Source organism: Furipterus horrens, unplaced genomic scaffold, assembly GCF_987537825.1.
Source record: "Furipterus horrens unplaced genomic scaffold, mFurHor1.1.pri manual_scaffold_7, whole genome shotgun sequence".
Classification (NCBI taxonomy): domain Eukaryota; kingdom Metazoa; phylum Chordata; class Mammalia; order Chiroptera; family Furipteridae; genus Furipterus; species Furipterus horrens.
Genome location: NW_028327177.1, coordinates 143272378 through 143293611, shown reverse-complemented (window position 1 = coordinate 143293611; position 21234 = coordinate 143272378). Strand labels below are relative to the sequence as shown.

Here is a 21234-nt window from a genome sequence, read left to right as displayed (position 1 = left end):
CCGCCCCATCTGCGCCTTTGACAGACACGCCCCTGAGAGAACCCACGGGGACGGGGACATGGAAGGTGTATCTGAAACAATGGCAGTCAGGAGGCGCCATTCCGAGGAGCGGGGTGCCAGTCCGCCCCTGGGACCCGGGGCAGAGGCGGGGGCTTTCCTCCGGCAGCTCTGGGAAGGCTGCGCTCTGTTTGTGAATCAGGAACATGTTTCCTGGAAACAAAGTGCGTGCTCCTTCCGACAAGGCCAACTGAAGACATGAATAACAATCAGGAATCTCTTCCATAATTTTCTTGAATTTTCTGACACGTTTCCTGTTTAGAACTGACTACAAACTGCAGGAGCATTCGCTTTGCTGACAACGGGCTACGTCACTGAGCAGAGAATCCAGATCTTTCCTGGGGTCCCCGCCATCACCTGTCCTGAGAGAGCAGTTCATTCTCTCTTTCCCTCCCTCTTCCTCTGGTTTTGGTCTTTTTCCTGGGTTATCTCCCTTGAGAGTTTCCCGGCTCTGACGATCTTCTGAGGAAGCATGAGACCGGTGTTCATCCAGCCACTGATTAAGCCTCTCCATCTGCTCCAGCCGGAGCTGAGGGGTGTTTTTCGCGTCTAACTGCCATCAGAGCCGTGTACGCGCAGTGACCTAAAGGGACGGAAAGGAGGCCATTCGTTTTGAACTAAACGAGCAAAGTTTGGTGTTTATGTGTTTGCAGATCACGCCTGTCATTTCCTGTAGCTCGCTAAAATAATGAATCTTTCAAGGACAGCCTATTACACGGCCCTGAGGTTGGCATGGATATCAGACAGCAACGGTGATAATCAGGTACTGCAGTTATTAAAGTGGAACATCAATGTTTGATCTAAAATGGATTCCAGCGGGACATTTTACCCAAAATCTCAACTGCAAAGAGTGAAAATTTATACACTTTTCTACTTTTTATCAAACTCATTTTAATCCAATTTATTTTACATTTTCTAGAAATCAGTAAAATTAGACAGCCAATTAAAATTTCATGGTCTACAGTATTATCTTTAGACAAAACTGGAAGCAATACGCCAGTTAATAATCTAACTATAAAAATAGCAGCATTGCTCTAGTTTCAGCAGGAAGAAATTATAATTGCCCAATGTCCTGATTTTTCACAGTTTAAGGAATTAGGCTATTGCCGATCATCAGGTTGTGTTGAGCTTCACGATACGCTGTGGCCGATGCCAGGCACGAACGCCAGGGCCGTCCTCACTTTCTAGCTCCCCTCTGGAGTCGACTGTATAGGCCCGTTTTCTGTACATACGTAAGTTAAATATCAGATTTCACTCAATCAGCTGTCGCAACAGAAGAGGTGCGGGTGCACCTGCCCATCATGTCCATGCAGTGCCAGTGAGCGGGCGTCGCAGGCAACCCAGCAGAGCAAGAGCAACGCGATTTCACGTCAGTTTCCACATAGCTGCTCCGAGCGCCGCAGAGTCAGACTCGGGGTCCAGGTGAAAGAGTTGTGGGAGGTCCCCACTGGGCCGTCTGTCTCCCCGGGCTTCAGGGGCCGCAGCTCATCCAGCAGAGACAAGGGCGCATGGTCAGGTGGCCAGAGGCGCGACAGTTTGGTTTTCCGCGTCTGCCCCTCGCCGTCCCTGACAACGGTGGATCGCAGTGCTGTGTGCTCAGTCACGCCACCGAGTCTGCCTTCGGGTCCCCAGCTGACACTGACCTGGGTGCTCACGTTGGTGGCTCTGTCTTCCACACGATCTATTTTCTGGTGCCACTGTGGACTCTCCCCGGCCGCCAGACGGCCAGATACAGCTCATACCTCCCAATGTTCTACCTCTTATGCTCAGAATGCAGTTAGAGGGATGGCGTGGTCCATCACAGATGCTCATTATTAATTTTTCTGTTGTTATAATACATCTGCACATGTAAATGTCTTGATATTCTAATTTTTATGGAACATTTTAAAATGCAAGGGTCTTAATGTATGACTTAATCATCTAAATGGAAAGCTCAGCTTTGGTAATTTGGGGGAAAATTTTCTATTCAATTATGGAAATAGCTGAAATCTTTATTAAGTGCATGGCTGAGAAGAGAGGCTTGAGAAAAGGGTTTGGTCACTGAGCTGGGGGCGATTACGGCGGAAGGACCGCGGAGGACACACACGCCAGGTGTCCTCGGCCGGGCGCGGGCGGCAGCTGACCCCAGCCTGCACCCCTCCGAAGGCCCCCGAGCCAGCGCACCGGGGGAGAAGCTTCAGACCGCACCAAAGCGCCACCCAGCCCCCCACCAGCAGCTGCTCGGTGGCCGGCTCAGGTCCCCGCTCAGGTGTCAGTAAGTCCCGCTGTGTGGGGTCAGCCCTCGCACAACAGACTCTCCATCGGGGCCGCAGCCAGTCCTTGCAGCCCATAAGCCTGGGGGTGCGTCCTTCCCACTGATATGCCCACGGCAGTCACGGCACCGCTCCGCAGAAGGCGGCACACAGCCCACGCCATGGGCAGGGCACAGCTGCAGAGCCCAGCCCCGGTGACGGGCGAGGCCGGGACGCCGGAGCCTGCGGGACATCTATTACAGAAGGCCACTCCACCAAGCAATCTACCGGCTGCAGAGTTTAAACGCTGGTTATTAAAATGCCCACTGAGCTTAGGGGAAGAGCAGATGACCGTAGTAAGACAAAGAGCTAGGAAACATAAAGGAAGAGCCAGTCCGGAATGAAGAACACATGAACTGAACGAAGACTATACCACAGGAAATCAGCAAGAGAGGGGATGGAGTCAAGCATCAACTCAGAAACGGGGACGATAAGGACGTAGAAAACACCCCATCAGAACAGCAAAAAGGAAACAGTCCGCGGGAATGACAGCACTGCAGTCTCTGGGACAAGGTCCAGCCGACCAGCATTCTCATCACGGGGCGCCAGGAGGAGAGAGACAGAACAGGAAACTGGAAACTTATGAAAAATTAACGACAGAAGGCTTTCCTAACCTGGTGCGGGAAATACACACACAAGTCCAGGAAGCACAGAGAGTCCCAAACAAGATGAACCCAGAGAGGCCCACACCGAGACAGAGCACATTATGATTAAAATGCAAAGGTTAAAGACAAAGTGACTTAAAAGCAGCAAGAAAAACGCAGTCAGTTCCCTACAAAGGAGCTCCCATAGGACTGTCAGCTGATTTCTCAACAGAAACTTTGCAGACCAGCGGGGACGGGCACGGAAATATTCAACGTGATGAAAAAGATCTACAGTCGGGATTACTCTACCAGCAAAACTGTCATTTCGAATCAAAGGACAGGTAAAGAGCTTCCAAGACAAGAAAAAGCTAAAGGAGTTCATCACCACCAAACCAGTATTCCAAGAAGTGTTAAAGGGTCTTTTTAGTAAATGAAAAAAAAAAAAGATAAACATATGAATAATAAACTGGCAATAAATACATATCTATCAACGATTACTTGAACTGCAGATGGATTCATGCTGTATTCGAAAGGCACCGGGTAACCGAACAGAAAACGAAAGAAGACCCTTACATATCTTGACTACAAGAGACTCACTTCAGGTCAAAATTATTCATGTAAACCTCCACTTTTATCACCAGCATATTTTTCCCCTTGTTTTCAGAAAGCCAAGCTTTGTGGCCGCATTTTGTTTTTAAATTCCAGAGAGCTTATATGAAATAAAGATATATTAGTTTAATATATATACTTAATGTCTTTTTCAACCCTCCAAATACCATTAAAATATCTTCTAAAATATTACAAGAATAGAAAAAAAGTCAGTCTTTATTATTCTCTGTGAATGTTAGCAAAATCATCAATTAACACGTTCCAGTTAATGACCCCATGCGTTCGTACTTATCTGAAGGTGTCAATAGCTTTGTACAATTTTATCTCAGATGGATTTTTTAAAAAATAATTTCTGCTGAACCAGGTTTGGTCTTTGACAGAACTGGGAATTCTCACTTTCCTTCAATATTTTTTGTTTAATTATTCTGCATCAAATTAGGGGCTGTGATTAGATGGTGTGATTCCTTCTGCATTGTCACAGAGGAAGTTTTCTTACTATATTTTAAAATCTCTTATTAATTAGAAAACATTAAATGACAAGTTGAAATATTCATACTTATTATATGTGATAAAATTTCCAGTTAGAGTCAAATACCTGGATCCTATATCCTAGATCACTAGGGAGATGTATTGGTTAATAATCACTTTAAAATAAATTATGAATCGGTTTGGTTTCTAGTTTGGTTATTTTCATAAATCATTTAAATCTAACATTTTTATTCTTGTATAATTTTTGCATATTGATCTCACGAACACAAGGTGGGTTCTTACTTCGAAATAAACAGCCTCTACAGATGAAGGTCTGACTCACCGTGAGTCGGTCAGCGCTTCTCAGATTTACTGTGCGTGCCCGTCACGCAGTGTCTTGCTAACACACAAAGTTTGATTCACATTTTGGGAAACAAACTCATAAGACTCTCTCTAGGGCGTCTAAAGGCAAGTCAGCAGAAGCTTCCGGAGCATCACGGTTAACAGGAGGAATTGGTTTACCGCGAGCAAGGGGAAGCCGTGGCGCCAGGAGGCACGCGCGTGGGGGGGCGGGTCAGCTCAGGCTCGCCGCGGCTGTGATGCGCTCCAGCTGCGCCGCCTCGGACGGGCCGTAACGTCGCCCGGTCAGTCTGCCTTCTCGGTGTTTCACGTACCGCCAGGCACTTGAGAAACCTCAATTAAAATTCCAGAAGACATAAACAGTGACAATGATGACAATAATAATTCCATTTAAGCAACATTATCGAACGAATGCCATGATCCAGAAAAGGGTGACGGGCTCGGGGTAACATCAAACCCTCGTTAACATGACCTGTTCCTTTCTGAAAGTCCGGGGAGAACATCATGTGATATACAAACGCCGGCATTACTAGCTGGGAAGCTTGTCCGGTGGTCTTCAGAGATCAGCAGATAGGTCTTTATTCATTTGAAATGTTTCATTAGACAAGATTGAATGTTTTTATGTTGCTGAACATTCTTATTTATTCCTAAATTCTAGAGGTAGATGACACACCCAATGCCTCTCATTCTGACGTCTCCTAATTAAATCAGACGAAGCCCTGGGGTCGCCCAGATGTACGCCCCGCAGTGCCACAGCGTTGTTACCGTGTCTGTAGCTGCAGAATTCAAATGTTAATGGAGACTGGGGTCAAGACCCTAGATATTTCAGAGGTTAACTAAAATGTCAAATGGATGCTTGGGGAAGTCCTCCAAGATAATGACCTAAAACAGTGTGGCCATGTACCACGGACCACTCTGAACCCAGACGCACGCAGTCCCGTCCACTCACCTGCTGCCGGAATGCAGAACCCTCCACTAATGATAAACTCAGCAGCAGCAGCGAGTTTCATACACATTGTAGTTGGCGGGTATTCGCTGTGTTTCAAATTGGGTGATTAATTATATTAGCTACATTGCGTGTCATACATATTAGAACCAGTGATATGTTCGCAATGCAACCAATGCTGTTTTGTTAGCGTTAATGGATGTGATACGTGTAACCATCTCGCCTTTCTGGCCTTCACAACGGCTGGCATTAAAATGAGGTTTCGGCGCTTGTTTTTGTACGATCCGCGATGACGGGCAGTTCTTCAGGGACGTGGTTTTAGAGGCTGCTGGTTAGAGCGTGAGGCACAAAATTGGGCACACACCTTGCTTTCCGTAGGTGTGCGCCTGTGGCCTTGTTAAAACCTCTGATGGTCATTTTGTCAAGAAAGCAGCCTCGGAGCGCCCTTGTTAGAACGGCATTCTTGACTGTTTCTGAGTTTCAGGGAAAACACAGTAGGAATCGCTTTTGGAAGACTGAGACCTCCTAACGAGCGGTCCTCCATTCTGTGCTGTATGACTGCAGGCATTTGAGAAACGTGTAATCCGGTCTGACTCATGAAGCCCTCATTCCTCCTGCCCCGCGGAGCCACGCGATGGCGGGGTGGGGGGAGCCCTCGGGCTGCGGACCCGCGGGGCGGCCCTTCCAGGCGCCAGCACTGCAAGGACTGTCACGGCTGAGCGCCCCGTTGTCCGGCGGCTGCAAGGGATGCACAGGAGCAGGGCTGTGAAACCCCAGACGAGGCAGCGAGAAGGCGGGCTTCCATTTCTCCCACCCGGGTTGTTTCCCCAGAGCTGACTGTTCACAGCGCTCAGTGAAGAGCTGCATCCGCTGTTAGCCAAGCGCTCGCCGGTTCTTAATGGGCCTTGACGTCAGCAATAATCACTCGGGTCACAGCGGGATAATTATCAACACCGCGTCAGAATTCAAGCGCAGGGCACTTATGCTAACTCGTGGGTCCACGATGGCTGATAATTAAGAACACGGGGCCGGGAAAGAAGTGCATTCGCGTGATCAGCAACACCCGTGGTTTAGTGACGTGCTAATCGGACACACACGGCTAAGACGTCGATTTTAAAGCCTTCCCTGCGTTAATTTCGTATTTCCTTTCTAGGGTGTTTCTGCTGGAGGACGGCAGCCTTAAGATTCACAACGTGACCAGGTCGGACGCGGGACCCTACACCTGTGTAGCGACCAATCAGTTTGGTGCCGCGAGGAACACGGGCAGCCTCGTCGTGAAAGGTACCTGTCCCCTCCACCGGGCTGGTGCGTGTGGGGACGCGCGACACGCGCTCTCTCCCAGCGCCACCCCACGCGCGCGGGGGCGCTTTGCCGTCTGAATGCTGCCAGCGGTGATGACGCAGAATTAAAACCGGCGCCTACACTACCTGAATTTTCACAAACGCCTCGGTGTGGGGGGCCATGGGCACTTCGATAAAGTCAATGGGGAATATTTTTCTTGGTTATGTTTCCTCCAGAAACTCATTTTGTAGGAGGTTTTTACCTGGATACAAGGCTGTTTGGTGCATAACCAGTTCATTCATTTCTACAACTCCAGGTGCTCAGCTAGTGAAATGCAGACTGTCTTGCATACACTTTAACAAGCAGTTCTTTTCCAAGAAAAGAAATCAGAATATCGGTGTCCAGACGGGTCCCTGTTGCCCTGCCCCCTCTGCCCCCCGGACTCCAACTGCCACCAGCCCGGAGGCGCCACAGGACGTAACCAGGGGCAGAAGCGTCTCCTCCCCGGCGGGGCTACCCCGCTGCGCGGAACCTGAGCTCAGAAAACCGGCGTGTTCTCCGGAAGCCAGGTCCCTTGGCTCATTTCACTGCCTCCTGGATGACAAAAATGATGTTCTTGATAAAGGAGTTTGAGCAGCTAATTAAGCCCAAATGATTGCTCTCAGCAATTGGTGCTTTATCATCATTTTTATTAAAAATAAATGTATTCAATAAGAGGCTGTCAGCTGCTGCTCTTCGGCTCCCGACAGTCTCCGGGAGCCCACGCATTGGCGTCCCCGGCGGGGTTCCTGCCAGGGCTGTCTCGTCACCACACTGACACTGTCTGAAACGCTCGGGGACACGGGACCCGTATGACTTGTGTCAAGCAGGGCGGCGCCTTCGGGAAACTTCCTTCCCTGATACTGTGTAGTCATCGGACTCTTAAGGCCGAGGTGGACTGAGTGAGTCCGGGAGTGTGGGTCACATTTAATGATAGGGGTTCCTCCAGCAGCACCCCTATACTAACCAGTGTGAATGCTTCACGTCGGAACAAGTAACCTTCATTCACGGAGCAAATGGGGGATTTGTTGCCTTGTGTCAGGGGCTCCATTCGTTTTACCTCATTCATTCACAGCAGGAGGTTAAAACGTGGAGGAGAGAAGTCCTTGCCGGTCACCTTTCCCAGGACGGAGAGATCAGCGGGGTGGGGGTGGGGGTTCCCCTAGGAATGGGAAGGGCAGGAGACCCCCGTAGGAGGAAGGCGGGTTCTCAGAGCGAGTCCCTGAAAACGCTGGGCGTGCGTGAGCCTCGCTGCCGAAACGCCACGTCAGTGGTCCTTCCGCTCAGACGATCAAAAACCGGGGAGTCCATGGGCAGACCAAGCGGGCGGAGAGTCCTCTTCCTCACGTGTGTCTTGAGCCCTCGGTGCCACGATGCTGTGGGGGGCGAGGCAAGGGGAGAAGAAGAAGGAAGACTCACCCGGCAGGAGGAACTCCGGGCAGGGCTCGTGCTCAGTTCTGAGAGCCCCGGGGCTGTCGGGCGTGCGGCGAGGCTGTGGGCGCTGTAGGCGTCCCCGCTCTCAGGGTGGGAAACGTGACTGCATTGGGGGAACCCCAAACAGCGCTCCCAGGTCCCCCGGGGCTCGCGTCCGCACGGTAACAGCGGGCATCGCTTCCACCGCCTGCTTGCCGGGAAAGCGTGCAGTCATCTGGTGGTTTGCTGAAACAGTTCGGTGTGTGAGTGTGCGCACTCGTGTGTGCACGCGTGTGTGTGTTCTCATCTACTATGTCCGTCTGTCGTTACACAGTCACATACAATGTTGTTCCTCAAGCCCAAATCAGCATATAGTGACCTTCCTGGGAACAGAGGGTAAAGACCAGATGAGGAATTTCAGGAAAGCTGAGAAAACAGTCCTCTCTCCTTGAATCTCTTTATCAGCCTCAGTCATGCAAGCAATGCTGTTGTTAGCCAGCTTGTAAGGAGATAATGGTTACAAGAGAGAGCCGTCTTCCAGCGCAGTTTTTCGCTGATAAGGCTTATCTGTGGTAAGAGCGTCCTGACGCTGTTGGCACCACAGCTGTGAGATTTCTGTTTTGCTGACGCAACAGGAGAAGCGCGTTCCCACGCAGGCATCCTGGGCGCAGGGCGCGCCCGCCTCTCCGGGGTCCGGGCACCCCGTGTCCCGGAGAGACATCTTCCATGGGCACGGACCGGGAGTCCCAGGAGACACCGCGGATGCTTTTCACGTTGCAGGACTGGGGTTAAAAGTACTATGACGCGCACTGAGAGGTGTATGAAAATCACATAAGGGGGAAATTATCCGATCTGGCATTTGGCAAATTATTAAAAAGCAGAGAAACAGCAGGCTATAAAAATGATCTTGTTTGCAAGCGACAATTGCTTTTCTTTCCCCACCAGAGACGTTTCGGATGTTCAATTATAGGCCTCATTGCTTCAGCGTTATTTTCAACCGAAATGCCGGAACTTGGGAAAGCATATCTAATGTGCAAATTAGGGTTATTGCTGTTCATTTAGTTGTTTATTCTTTGCGAGCGTCTTTGTGGCGTGGGACCCTAACCAGGCTCTGCCTCCGCGGAGAGAGACACCCACGCCTCGGACACCCACGCCTCGGCTGTGGTCTGAGTCACCTAAGCGTGGACGTGGAAGGAGCGCGGGGCACCTGGAGCGTACGGACCCTGAGGACCTTGCGCGCTGACCTTCAGTCGCGCTGGACCTGTGGAGGGTGGATGCCGGAGCTCCAGGGAGGCTGTCACCTGGGAGACGCTGAGCAGACGACCCTGCCCCTGGCCTGCTGCGGGGAGCCGGGCGGCGCCTGCACCACACGGATGCGCCGTCTGCCTGTCCGCTCCGCGCGGGGCGCGCTTCAGGGTCTCAGCCCCGACTTCTGGTGTTTGCTTCCCCGAGTCTGTCATTTTCCTGTTTGCTCTGTCGGCTTAGTTTCCTACGGATGTGACATTAATTCGCTCCTCAAATCGATCTCATGTGTGTCCCCTCTGCAGGCCAGGCCCCCCTTTCTGGCTATAAACACTCGTCAGGGGAGCCTGCCTCTGCAGTGGGCTTTTGAGAGAGAATTCAAGGGAGACGCCAGTTTTCCGAGTTTTCTCGTGTCTGCGACCATCTTTGGTCTGAGCTTGTTTGATGGGCGTGTCTGTCACAAGGACACCCACCGCTTATCTGCCACGGACGCTGTTAAGTGTTTTTATAATAAAGAAAAATAAAAATAACGAAGGAGTTGTGAGAATAACCAAGGTGTGTGCAGCCCGCGGGACCAGCCCTGGAGGAAAGACAAGCCCCGGCGTGGGTTTCTCTCCTCCCGAAACGGGCCGGTGCTGGGCCGCACGGACCAAAGCCCCAGGCAGCCGAACGGAGAGCGGGAAGGTCTCGGCCGAAATGCCGGCTGCCCCTCCGTGCAGGGAGGACAGAGGTCAGGGCTCAGAGCCAGCGAAGCTGGAGGAGGCCTGGTAACCGGCTCCGCCTTGAACGGTGGCACCCAATGGCCTGTGTCCCTAAGGATCAAAACAGGACAAAACTGGCCAGTACTTAATGTCACCGAGAATCAGACTCAATTCTTACCAATTCCCGACAGGATCCAGTTCTTTTCCAGCTGCCTCCTTGAAAAAAGTAAATCTATGAGGAAAAACAGAACAAAATAAAAACACGTGCTTCTGACCCACAAGGGTCGGTGTTCCATAAAACGTTTCCGGAAACAGCCGGAGCCGGGCCCGAGCCACCAGCGCAGAAAACACGGACAGCAGCCGCGGCTGAGAGCAAGACGGGGGCTGCCGCACGAGGGTTTAAACCACGGGACTGATACGGTCCCAGCAGATGAGGAGGCGGAGCATTTAAGCAGAGAAACGCCACCTATTAAACACCAGTCGGAAGTCTGGCCCTGAGAAATCAACAAAGGTGGCATTGAGAGGACAGCGGAGGGACTGGACGCGCCACAGATCTGGCCGGCAGGACAGTCACCGACGGGGACGGCGTGTGGACAGGAAGTATCCAGACTGCGCCACGCGGAGAGATGGGGCAGGCGACAGGAAAGGACCTACGGGACTGCGGCCGTGCCCAGCGGGTCTCCCACGTGTGACGCTGCAGCTCCTCACAGTCTGGGGACGTGACAATGAAGGTGAGGCCTCAGCAGCGTTTGAAGAAATAGTTGCCGCAATGTGAAGCAGCAGAAAACGACAGCAGGGTCCTCTCAGGACGAATCCAAAGGACCGTTTAAGTCAGCACAGAGCAGTGACCCCGAAGGACAGAAAACTCATCCCGACAGGAGAGACGCCTCCCCTCCGAAAGGACAGCGCGCGTCTGGAAGCGGAGATAGCCGCAGCAGTGCGGGGACCCAGGACAGTGGAGTGGCCCTCGCAGGGCTGACGAACGATCCCTGCGAGAAATCTATCCCTAGCACAGGTCCCCCCGCCGTCCCCGGGAAGACATGCAAACCCTGAGAGAACCTGTCGCTCTCCAACGCGCACCGAGGGCTGAGGATGCGCGCGCACTCGGACGGAATGGGGGCCGGAGGGGAGGAAGAGGCGGAGGAAGAAGGGGGGCGCGGTGGGAAGGGGGAGGGTGCTCACAGGCGGGGCAGCGGCAGACTGGGGGCCGGGGAGGACGGCCAGGCTTTACGAGGAGCACGTATCCCTAGTCCTCACGCGTGACCGGGCAGGAGGAGCAAGCAGAGACTCCCGTTTCCTGTGTGAGGTGCTATTTATACACCAGCTCCCTTCGTGTGGGTGTCTCAGCAACATTTCCGATGGCGTCAGAGGCAGATGAAGGCAGAACCACACGTGTGAACGGAGGCAGAAAGGTCTGGTGGTCTTTCTTACGCGTGTCCCCGTCTTTGGGGAGGAGCGGGTAACATCGGGGACACCTGCGCGGCAATGACGCTGAAGGGCGATGCTGAGCGTCACCCCCAGACGGCGGTTCCGTCTGAGCTGAAGGTGTGAGAGAAAGGAACGGAAATGGGCCGAACCCCACTTTCTGGACGGTCAGGAGGCCCCGCCACGCCCAGCCTCTCACAGCAGCGCTGGGGGCCGCGACGCAATAACACGCCCCATTCGTGTTAAAGGAACCCCACTAAGCAGTTGTGACGGGAGCTTTACAATAATTAGTTCTGCTGTCTCCCAAGGCACTCATAACCGGAGACGTGTTCTGGAAACATCACACACTATTAACAATATTAATCTGAGCCGAGCAATTCATCGAGGGCAGCATACGTTTGATGAAGCCTTTCTTGAGACTGGTTAAGAATGGGGCTATAAGATCCAGCCATTCCCACAGGATTGTTCCCTCCCTGAAGAGACGGAAGATGGTAAATATTAGAGTCCTGGCACCTGAAGGGCTCTTCGGGAACGCTGTCATTTACATGTAGGGTGACCTTCTAAAGGCCATCGACCCCAGTCTGTCCCCAAACATTCCCTCCCCGCCATAACGCTCTTTCTGTCTTTCATCGTTACTGAAAATTACAAACACAGACCAGCAGAGAAAATAGTGTAAGGAACCTCCACATCCCCATGAGAAAGGGCAGATAACCACCCACTCATGTCCACCTCTGCTTAACGGACACCCTCCCCTTCCCCCAGACCCACCCCCAATATGGGGGAGGGGAAGAGCCCAAACATCATAGACTTTCACTCATGAATATTTCAGAATGGGTCTTTAAAAGGTGAGGAAATATTTTTAAGGTAACAACAAAACCAATGTTCTTATTTTAAAAATTAATAATCATTAGTAAATTGTATTTAGGTGATTGTCTCATAAATATGTGTATGTATCTCTATATGTATAAATATACTAAAAACATCGATCATTTTCACCCAGAAAGTGATCGTCCCAACACTGTTTCCCAGAATCCTGGTATTGCAAGATGGCTGGACAACGTTCTACAATCTAGGTAACTCAACTCTAAGAAGATTTTTAAACTCGGGAACTACAACCTGACCACGATACAGCGTCCTGTAAAGCTCTAAAAGCCCGTGCAGCGTGCAGAGTTAATTACAGCTGAGTAAGCGGGGAAGCTGTTCTTTCCGTCTCTGGTGTGTTACTCACCAAGAGCATCTGACCGGACCCGACTTCATCCTGGACTCAGAGCCCGCGAGGCTTTCTGACGGCCTGCGTCACTCAGCTCGCCCTTTCCTTAAGGAAGGTCTGGAAGCGTGAGGCGCCCTCTCAGGGCCCGGTCCCTGGCCTGACCACTGACATCCCTGGGGAGCACAGGCTGACAGCCACCCACGGTGCAGGTCCCTCGGGAGAGCCATGGAACCCGGGTTTCTGGGGGTCGGGGGGGCGCTGAGGAAGTCATGATTTGAACACATTCTCCAGAAACTTCTCATGCACACCCGAAGTTTTAAACTGTGGACTAAATATTTTTACAAATACCTAAAGAATATGCAGAAGAATAAAATGGACCAACCACAACGATTAACCTAACCCCGTGATTTGTTTTCGTTTTTTTTTTTTCAAGAGAGAGAAGCTTAAAGAATTCCAGTTTCACCAAAGAGAGCACCTAGCCTAGTTCCTGTCCCTGCTCTGAACTGGCTGCAGCGCAGGCCCCCCAGTGTCACGCCCACGGGAGGCAGGAAGGGCTGCGGTGTCAACAGCGGGCTCCTGGCCCATCCTGCGCGGGGCCCCACGGTGCACAGAAGTCCCTCCACTCCCCAGGGCTCAGCCGAACGGCCTCGAAAACCTCCCTAATGTTACAGTTACTGAAAAGCTTGAAACAGATGCAAAGAAGAACCCGTTTATGGACTAAAGCGGAGTCTTTGCTCTTTCCCTAAAATGGCACCAAAGGCACGTCCCCGCTCCCAAGCTCTGCCAGGAAGACCCGGTCCGTGCGCCGCTCACCACGGGTTCTGGGCCGGAGCTGGCGGGGCCGCACCAGCCACCCTGGGGGTCAGAGATGACGTGTCACTGGGCGAAGTGACAGGACTCGGGGTTCCAGCTGGGACACCGTGGCACCGTCCTCTGCAGCTGGCCAGTGACGTGCTGGGACTCGTAGAAAGTGTCGACGCTGTGGCTGGTATTTCTGGGGGGGAGGTTTTCTATAGGATAGATGCACGATCCCAACACCGGAAAACCTGGGTAAAAAGGAAAACGTTTCCTGTTCCATCTCGAGCTAACACGGAACGTCCTCATCACAACCGTGCCACCAACAGAAGGGGTCGTGTTCACACCGGCAAATGGGAACGCGCGGCTACAAATCTCCACGGAAGGCGCTGGGGTCGCGACCGTGGGACCCGCCTGGAGGGAGGACACGAGTCCTCAGAGGCTGCTCAGAGCGGTGACCAGCGTGTGGGCTGTGACGCTGGCTGGGACTCCAGGGGGAAAAAGGGGCGCGGTGCATTCTGCATGTGCGGGACGCTGTGTTTTGAAGTTCACACATTTTTTATAGATTTTTTTTTATACAGTACGAATAAAACCGTGTATTCAGTTTTATTAAAAGTAATCAGCTAAAGCGATTAATGCAGAACTACTTGTAAAAGGAAGGGGACTTTTCCCATTGAGCGTGTCAGGACCCCAAGGTGGCCGACTCTGCTCAAACCACCGTACAAAACAGCCAGCAGAGGGGGCGTCCCGGCGCGTGCCGGCGTTCAGTGAGCTCTCGTGGTGACAGTGATGCTCCTTCTCAACAGAGCGGACGGTCATCACGGTGCCGCCCTCCCCGATGGACGTCACCGTCGGCGAGAGCATCGTGCTGACCTGCCAGGTGTCTCGCGACCCCTCCGTGGACGTAGCGTTTGTCTGGTCTTTCAACGACCGTGTCCTCGACCTGGGCAAGGGAGCGGCTCATTTCGAAAGGATCGGAGGAGTAAGTCGCTGAGCATTTTAAGTGCTTCCTAAATTAGATCGAGTCTCTTCCACGAACCAACGTCTTCCATAATCACCCTCCCCACATTTACGTGCGTGGGTGACCGCTGGCTGCTTATGAAATGGTGTCTGCTCTTGTGTTATTTTGTTTCATGTCTCTCACGGAAATGCTCATGCTCCAGAGACAGATATAACGGGGACAATGAAAGAGATCAGATATGAGAAAGGACAGGGATACCGGCGCGTCCCCTGCCTTCGCAGCTGCCTCGTATGTCATACTGACCGAGTCATTAAAACACGCGACCCGTGAGCGCCTTTACATTTCCCCCTTTCCCCTGTCCACCCGCAGGAGTCTGTTGGGGATTTGATGATCAGGAATATTCAGCTGGATCACTCAGGGAAGTACCTGTGCGTGGTACAAACAGCTCTGGAAAGCTTATCTGCGGGCGCTGAAGTCATCGTCCGAGGTGAGTGGGCCCCGCTGTGGGAGCAGAGGAGCCAAAAACGTTAATGGGTTCACGGCAGACCCTTGGGTCACCCCGTCCTGATACAGAAATGACAAATAGGGAAGGTTTATTTTTAATTTGCTAAGTCCCGAGCCCCGGGGGCTGGAGGGCTGGGTGTGGGTGTTGGATGGCGGGGGCTGCGTCTCGTTCTGAGCGACGGGGGGACTCGGCGCAGCGGGAGAGCCCGAGACGTCGGCCCCGCGGCCCCAGCGCCACCGCGGCGCACAGAGCGCGGCCCGAGCCTGTGCCCCGCCCGCCGCCTCCCGAGCTCGCGTTGGCGAGGAACGGACGGACGGGGGCCGTTCTCGGGATCCGAGGTTAGCTTCTCCCCGGGCGCTACCCGAGCGTCCCTCGGCTGGCATGCCAGCCCTCAGAGGAAGCGTTTCTAGGGGACGCGCCCACCGCGTACGCTGAGTTAACGGGGCCTTACCTCCAGTCACGTGCGGAAGTCCATGGTGCTCAGTGTTCTATCTTCTAAGCATACCAGGGGAACGGTCAGGCCCCGCCGCCCCCCCCGCGAATGTAACGGCTCCATTTACTGTCATCGCGCCCGCCCTGCAGGCCCCCCCGGGCCTCCCTGGGGTGTCCGAGTGGAGCAGATGACCAGCACCACGTCCCAGCTCAGCTGGAGGCCCGGCCCACACCACAACAGCCCCGTGCGGGTCTTCACCGTCCAGGCGCGGACGCCCTTCTCCGTGGGCTGGCAGGCCGTCTCCACAGGTCGGTGCCTCGGGGCTTCGCAGGCCGAAGTGGACGGGGGGGTGTCTGAGGAACCGACTGCCCGTTGTTACCCAGGCCCCCTTCCTTCCAGTTCCAGAAGTCCTCAGCGGGCAGACCTACAACGCGACCGTGGTCGGCCTGAGTCCTTGGGTGGAGTACGAGTTCCGCGTGGTTGCCGGGAACAGCGTCGGGATCGGGGAGCCCAGCGAGCCGTCCGAGCTCCTCCGGACCAAGGCGTCGGGTGAGTGGGGGCTTCTCAGCCACGGGGGTTCTGGGCGGGGCACCCCCTCGATAAAGGAGCAGAAAGTCTTGCCGTCCCTCTGGCCCCAAACCAGGGACAACAAACCCCTGTCTCACGGGCCCCGGGTCGCACGCACACAGCAAGCTGTGTTTCTCCCCAGACGCGTGTCCAGTACACGCTGGTGAGGGCTGGGCAGGCGCGTGGAGGGAGGGTTTCCAGAAGCTGTGCGCACGTGTTCCTCCCACGCAGAGCAGGAGGGAAGCTGCGGGTGTGCGGACGCAGACGGGCTGCTGCTTGTCCCATGAAATGTAGCCACGAACTGCAGCGCACGTCCGTCTGCGTCCCCGCTCAGACCCGGTGGCAGCTGCACTGGGCGCAGGGTCTTCCCCTGCAGACGAGGCGGGTCCCACGCCTTTAGCAGCTGCGCTGAGGCACAGCCGGTGGGCGCGGTCCTTCCTCAGGCCTTCTCAGCGCTCCCGGGGCTCCACCCTGGAACTCCGCAGGCAAGGTCACGGGTGGTCCCCTCACCTTCCCATCCCACCCCACAGCTGAGGGGTCCCTCTGTGGTCGCTTTGTTGACAAACACAGACCGCCATCAAACACGTGTACAGCCATCAGACGCCAGTAAGTCAGCACTGAGACTAAAGATAATGTGAGTGTTTTTACCATAAGACGGGGCTGCTAAACAGCACGGAGGGCAGCGACCTTCGGACTCAGGTCGTCCCAGAAGCTCAGCGAGGAGAGGAGAGACCCTCACTTTGCACAGAGCCGGAAGGAAGGCCGGGATGGTCGCTGGCGGTTCTGGGCAGCGTCAGAGGCTGAACCCAGGGCTCCGCAGCTGCTGCCCTGCCCTGGAGGAGCAGGACGTGGGCCGAAGGAACTGGGCAAACGCAGCAGCCCCCCATCCCCCCGGAGCGAACGGAGCCCGAGGGAGTGGGCGAGGCTCACGTGGGCCGTGGCTTCGGTTGCAGGTGGTTTCTGACCAACAGACTCGAGGGGAGCTCTGGGCAGGGCTGACGCAAGAGCCAGGTTTGTGTGTGGTCTTCCGCTGACCGAGTTTTCAGCGGTGGAAGGAGTTGTGGCCTCCGGAAGGGGTGCCCGAGGCCTCGCGTCACCGGGAAGTGGGTGCCGCTCTGTGGCCCGTCGGCGAAGACAGTCCTCGGCGCCGTTCCAGGGTCAGGACGGTCCATCTGAAAACTGAATGAGGGAAGGCACTTGGGTACCCAGGACACGGAACGCTTTGTAAAGACCACGCTAAAGCCTGGCTTTAAGTCGTGTCCGCGAGTCCGTAAACCGACTCGTGGTCCTGGAATGGCACTACTGTGAGCCGTCGGGTACGGGAACCTGCCAGCGCGGACCCCGAGGGCGCTGGCAGGCTTGGGGGGCGGGCAGAGGCGGTGGGGCGGCCGCCCTCAGACGCATGACGCAGAGCAGAGCAGACAAAGCTCGGGTGGATTTGATATGAAGAAGGATGACGCCTGACTGGGGCTATTACTGAAAAGAACAATCAGATTATTCTATAACTGTCACTGGTAAGTTAAACATCGCTATGAAACGGGAATAAATAAAATAAATCATCCAGATGCACCTCTCTGGGCTCTAGGGTGGAAGAACATTTTGAAATGAGGAATTAAACCTCATGTATTTTCTTTCTCATCAACAAACAGAGCAGTTACTCCGTCAGGTGCTGGGTAGGGATAAAAAGATGACCAGCCGTAGATAGCTACATATAATTCGATATTTAAAAAGCTTATCCTGCAGATTTATCTGCCATCAGATTTAAGATAATTTTGTCATTGCTTCAGGAAAAAAGATTATTTAAAACACTTCCACAGGTATAAAATGAATCCCACCATGATTATACACTATACACTCACATACACAATTGCCATCCATTTTAGAATCCTACCTCAAACTATTAGTTATTCCTTATAGTAGATCTTATAAGGATATAGTCGAAGGGCCTGTTTTTCCTAATTCATAAAAATGACTGGCATCTGGACTATTCTACCACAGAGTCCTGGGGTGACGCAGCGAGACCCCGACAAGAAGAATTAGAGAAACGTCCATCTGCCCTGTACTGACAGACCGAGAGTCGGGCACGGGGTAACAAAACAGGAATTCATTAAATCACACATCATTTAAGAATTTATTTTCAAATGTTCAAACACCCTGATGACCACCAAAGATAAAAATCAGTTTAGTTTGTTTATTGGCAGAAGACACACTTAATCACTATCTGGCTGGGACGCCTGTTTACAGCCCCCCTGCGGGCTCGGCGCCCAGTCACGGTGCCGCTCATCATCTGAATGGAACCCCCTCTGCCAGTGAGCAGAGGAGGCCCGGTCACGTCCGCTACGGGACCTTATTCCCCCTGTAACTAATTCGGGGCCTGGGGCGCTCATGGACCCAGCCCCGGGGCGTCTCTCTCCGGGGTCCCTCTCGCAGAAACATGGTGCGGGCAAACGTTGTTTACGTTCAGTAGGCCTCTCCCCGGAGGCCTGCATGCGCTCCCGAGAGGCGAACCCCACAAACGACCCCCCCGATGGAGACGCGCCTCCTAACCGCTGTCCTGGTTCTCTTGGTCGTTCCAGTCCCTGCCGTGGCCCCTACGAACATCCGCGGAGGTGGGGGAAGCCGGTCTGACCTCGTCGTCACATGGGAGGTAATTTTCTGTCCAGCTGAGTTATTTGGAAGGAAAACGGTTTTACTGGCCGGGGAGGAGACTGAAAAACAAACTGGGTGCAGAAAAATACATGGCCCGGGAGCGGCCAACGACGCCGTCTCGGGAGGAGGGACCGGACGCGTTTCTTTCTTCTGCTAAAATGAGAGCGTGTGACTAACTGGGCACAGTCTCTTCCACGTGCAGAAAAACCACCTCAGGGAGCACTGCGGGGGTGGGGGGGTGACAGCGTGGCCGTGCTCCTTGGCCGGACGGCACAGGACTTGGCTCGTTGTGCGTGGGTCCTGCTGACCGCTGCTCTCGGCTGGTCCTCCGTTGCCCCCGACGCCTGCGGCTCGAGCCTGAAGTCTGTCGGGCAGAGGAGCTGGTGGATGCTGTGAGCACGCGGGAACAGGGAGGTCCGGCCCCATGGGTGTCGCAGGCCTGGGCGGGGCGGTGCCTTTGGGGCAAAGCGCCTGGCTGGGGTCCCGTCACGGGGCAGGGACGCAAGGAGAAGGCTCCCGTAGGGGAGGAGCCCTGGAGGGGGTGAGGGGCAGCAGGGGCCCCCAGGTCTGCCCCGTCAGCCCAGGAAAACCTTTAGCAAAAAAAGCTTTTTCCTTTGGAGAAACTAAAACGTCACGGCTTTTTAAATAAAACCTTCTGAGAAGCAGGCGGGAGCGTTTTCAACACTCGAGCGCACACTCTTGTCTCTTCTGCGTGCCTGTGACGTCTGCCGTCTGCGGAGTCCCGGGACGGCGGTGTCTCTGTTTGTTTTGGAATTTTAGTAAGTTTAGGTTTTAAATGAATCTTAAAGAACTTGGTCTCCATGGGAATTAGCAAAGTTCCCTTTGTCTTTTCTTTTTTTAACGTCAGGGAAAGGGCGCGCTGCTAATGAACACACAGGTTTCGACATGTCGAGAAGCTCCCCCCTCCTGTCGTTTGAGCAGCTCTGTCTTAGGGCAAACGCGCCGCACAGTCTGGCAGCGGTGTCTCCGTGCGTTTCTTGTGAAAGGAGAACAGAGTTAATAAGTCATTTTGTGCTGAGGTTGAGAATTTCTATCAAAATATGAATATAAAATGTCTTAACTTATAAAATCTTGCAAATGTCTAAATTATTTTATTATAATTAATGAATAATCATGGAGAGAAATATAAACATATAAAACCTGTTTCACATTTCTGTTTAAAAATCTTATTGATTTCCCTGAGTATCTGCAATGAGGACCGTTTTTCTAATTGGCATTCTAAGTAAAAGTATTATATTTTTATTTTCATTTTTTAGATTTTATTTACTTATGCATTGTCAGAGAGAGGGGGAGGGAGGGAGGAAGAGAGGGAGAGAAACATCGCTGTGTGGTTGCCTCTCATGCACCCCCAACTGGGGACCCGGCCCACGACCCAGGCCTGCGCCCTGACTGGGAATCGAACTGGCGACCCTCCGGTTCCCAGGCCGGTGCTCGATCCGCTGAGCCCCACCGGCCAGGGCGCAGAATTATTATTTTTCATGACCTCATTAACCAGGACGAACAGCCATGTCCGTCCCTAGACGGGACCTGACGGCTGCTCAGTAGCTGCTGTGCTGCAGACCCTCTGGTGACGCTCAGCGGTCGTCCTTCTGCCCCAGCCCGTCCCGGAGGAGCTCCAGAGCGGAGCCCAGTTCGGCTACGTCGTCATGCTGCGGCCCGTGGGCGCGGCCGCCTGGACCACGCGGCGGGTGCCACCAGGGGAGTCGCCGCGGTTCGTGTACAGGAACGAGAGCGTGGGCCCGCTGTCCCCCTTCGAGGTCAAGGTGGGCGCGTACAACAGCGAAGGGGAAGGGGCCCTGAGCGCGGCGGCCGTCGTCTACTCCGGGGAGGACGGTGAGTTGTGCCCGGCCCGGCGTCCTCCGCGGCCCATGCCCCTGGGCGCCCCCCGTAAAGCTGGCCGCCTTCTCTCCCCACGGCAGAGCCTCAGCTGGCCCCGCGGGGGACATCTGTCCAGAGCTCTTCTGCTTCGGAGATGGAGGTCTCGTGGACGGCCATCGCCTGGGACAGGAGCACGGGGCGCGTGCTGGGCTACGAGGTGAGTGAGCCCCCGGGGGGCCCTCCCTGTGCACGGCCAGGGGTCCCGGGTCCAACCCCGCATGGGCAGCCTGCCGCTGGGGACCCCACAGCCTGCGTCCAAGCCCGGACCGGGGTCGTCCCAGGCAGGCGCCGTGACTCAGCAGGCCTCGGGCAAGCGGTCAGGCGTCACCTCCTTTATCCCTCAAAGGCAGTGCCGTTGGCTCCCTGGGGACGGGAGCACCCCACCCCAGCGACCGTAGCCCTCAGAAGACCCGCAGGGGGGCCCACTCTGCGGGCTGCAGCGCCCGTGCAGGGGTGTCGTCCTGGAGGACGCAGCGACGGGGCGGGCAAAGCTGAGATGCTCCCGAATCTGCCCCTTAGAAACCGTCTGTACAGAACGGGGGGAACCGCCTCCTGCCCGCGGGCCCCACCCTCACAGAGACGAGCGTTACACCCGCATAACAGACGCCTGCGCTGTGGAGCTAGAATGAGAGCGTAATTCTAAACCTCCCCAGTTCTGCCTGCACTATCTTTTTTTCTTTCCACATGAACCCTCTGGTCCACACATGACGCTGCACTCACATGACAGATGGGACAGGTGTCTCTTCCGCGCTGCCGTGTGACCCCGGTTTGCATCGCTAAGGTCCCCCCGACCTCCCGT

The 21234-nt window shown here is 54.2% G+C and overlaps 1 protein-coding gene across 1 annotated transcript in view; it reads left to right on the top strand.

Moving 5' to 3' along the window:
- The window catches only part of CNTN6 (contactin 6), a 122382-nt gene that overhangs the window by 92108 nt on the left and 9040 nt on the right, over positions 1-21234 (top strand). Inside the window, 8 exon segments of the mRNA XM_090283093.1 lie at positions 6469-6596; positions 14228-14403; positions 14752-14869; positions 15470-15628; positions 15720-15869; positions 18464-18534; positions 20156-20390; positions 20477-20592. Coding sequence (XP_090139219.1) covers positions 6469-6596; positions 14228-14403; positions 14752-14869; positions 15470-15628; positions 15720-15869; positions 18464-18534; positions 20156-20390; positions 20477-20592 — 1153 coding nt within the window.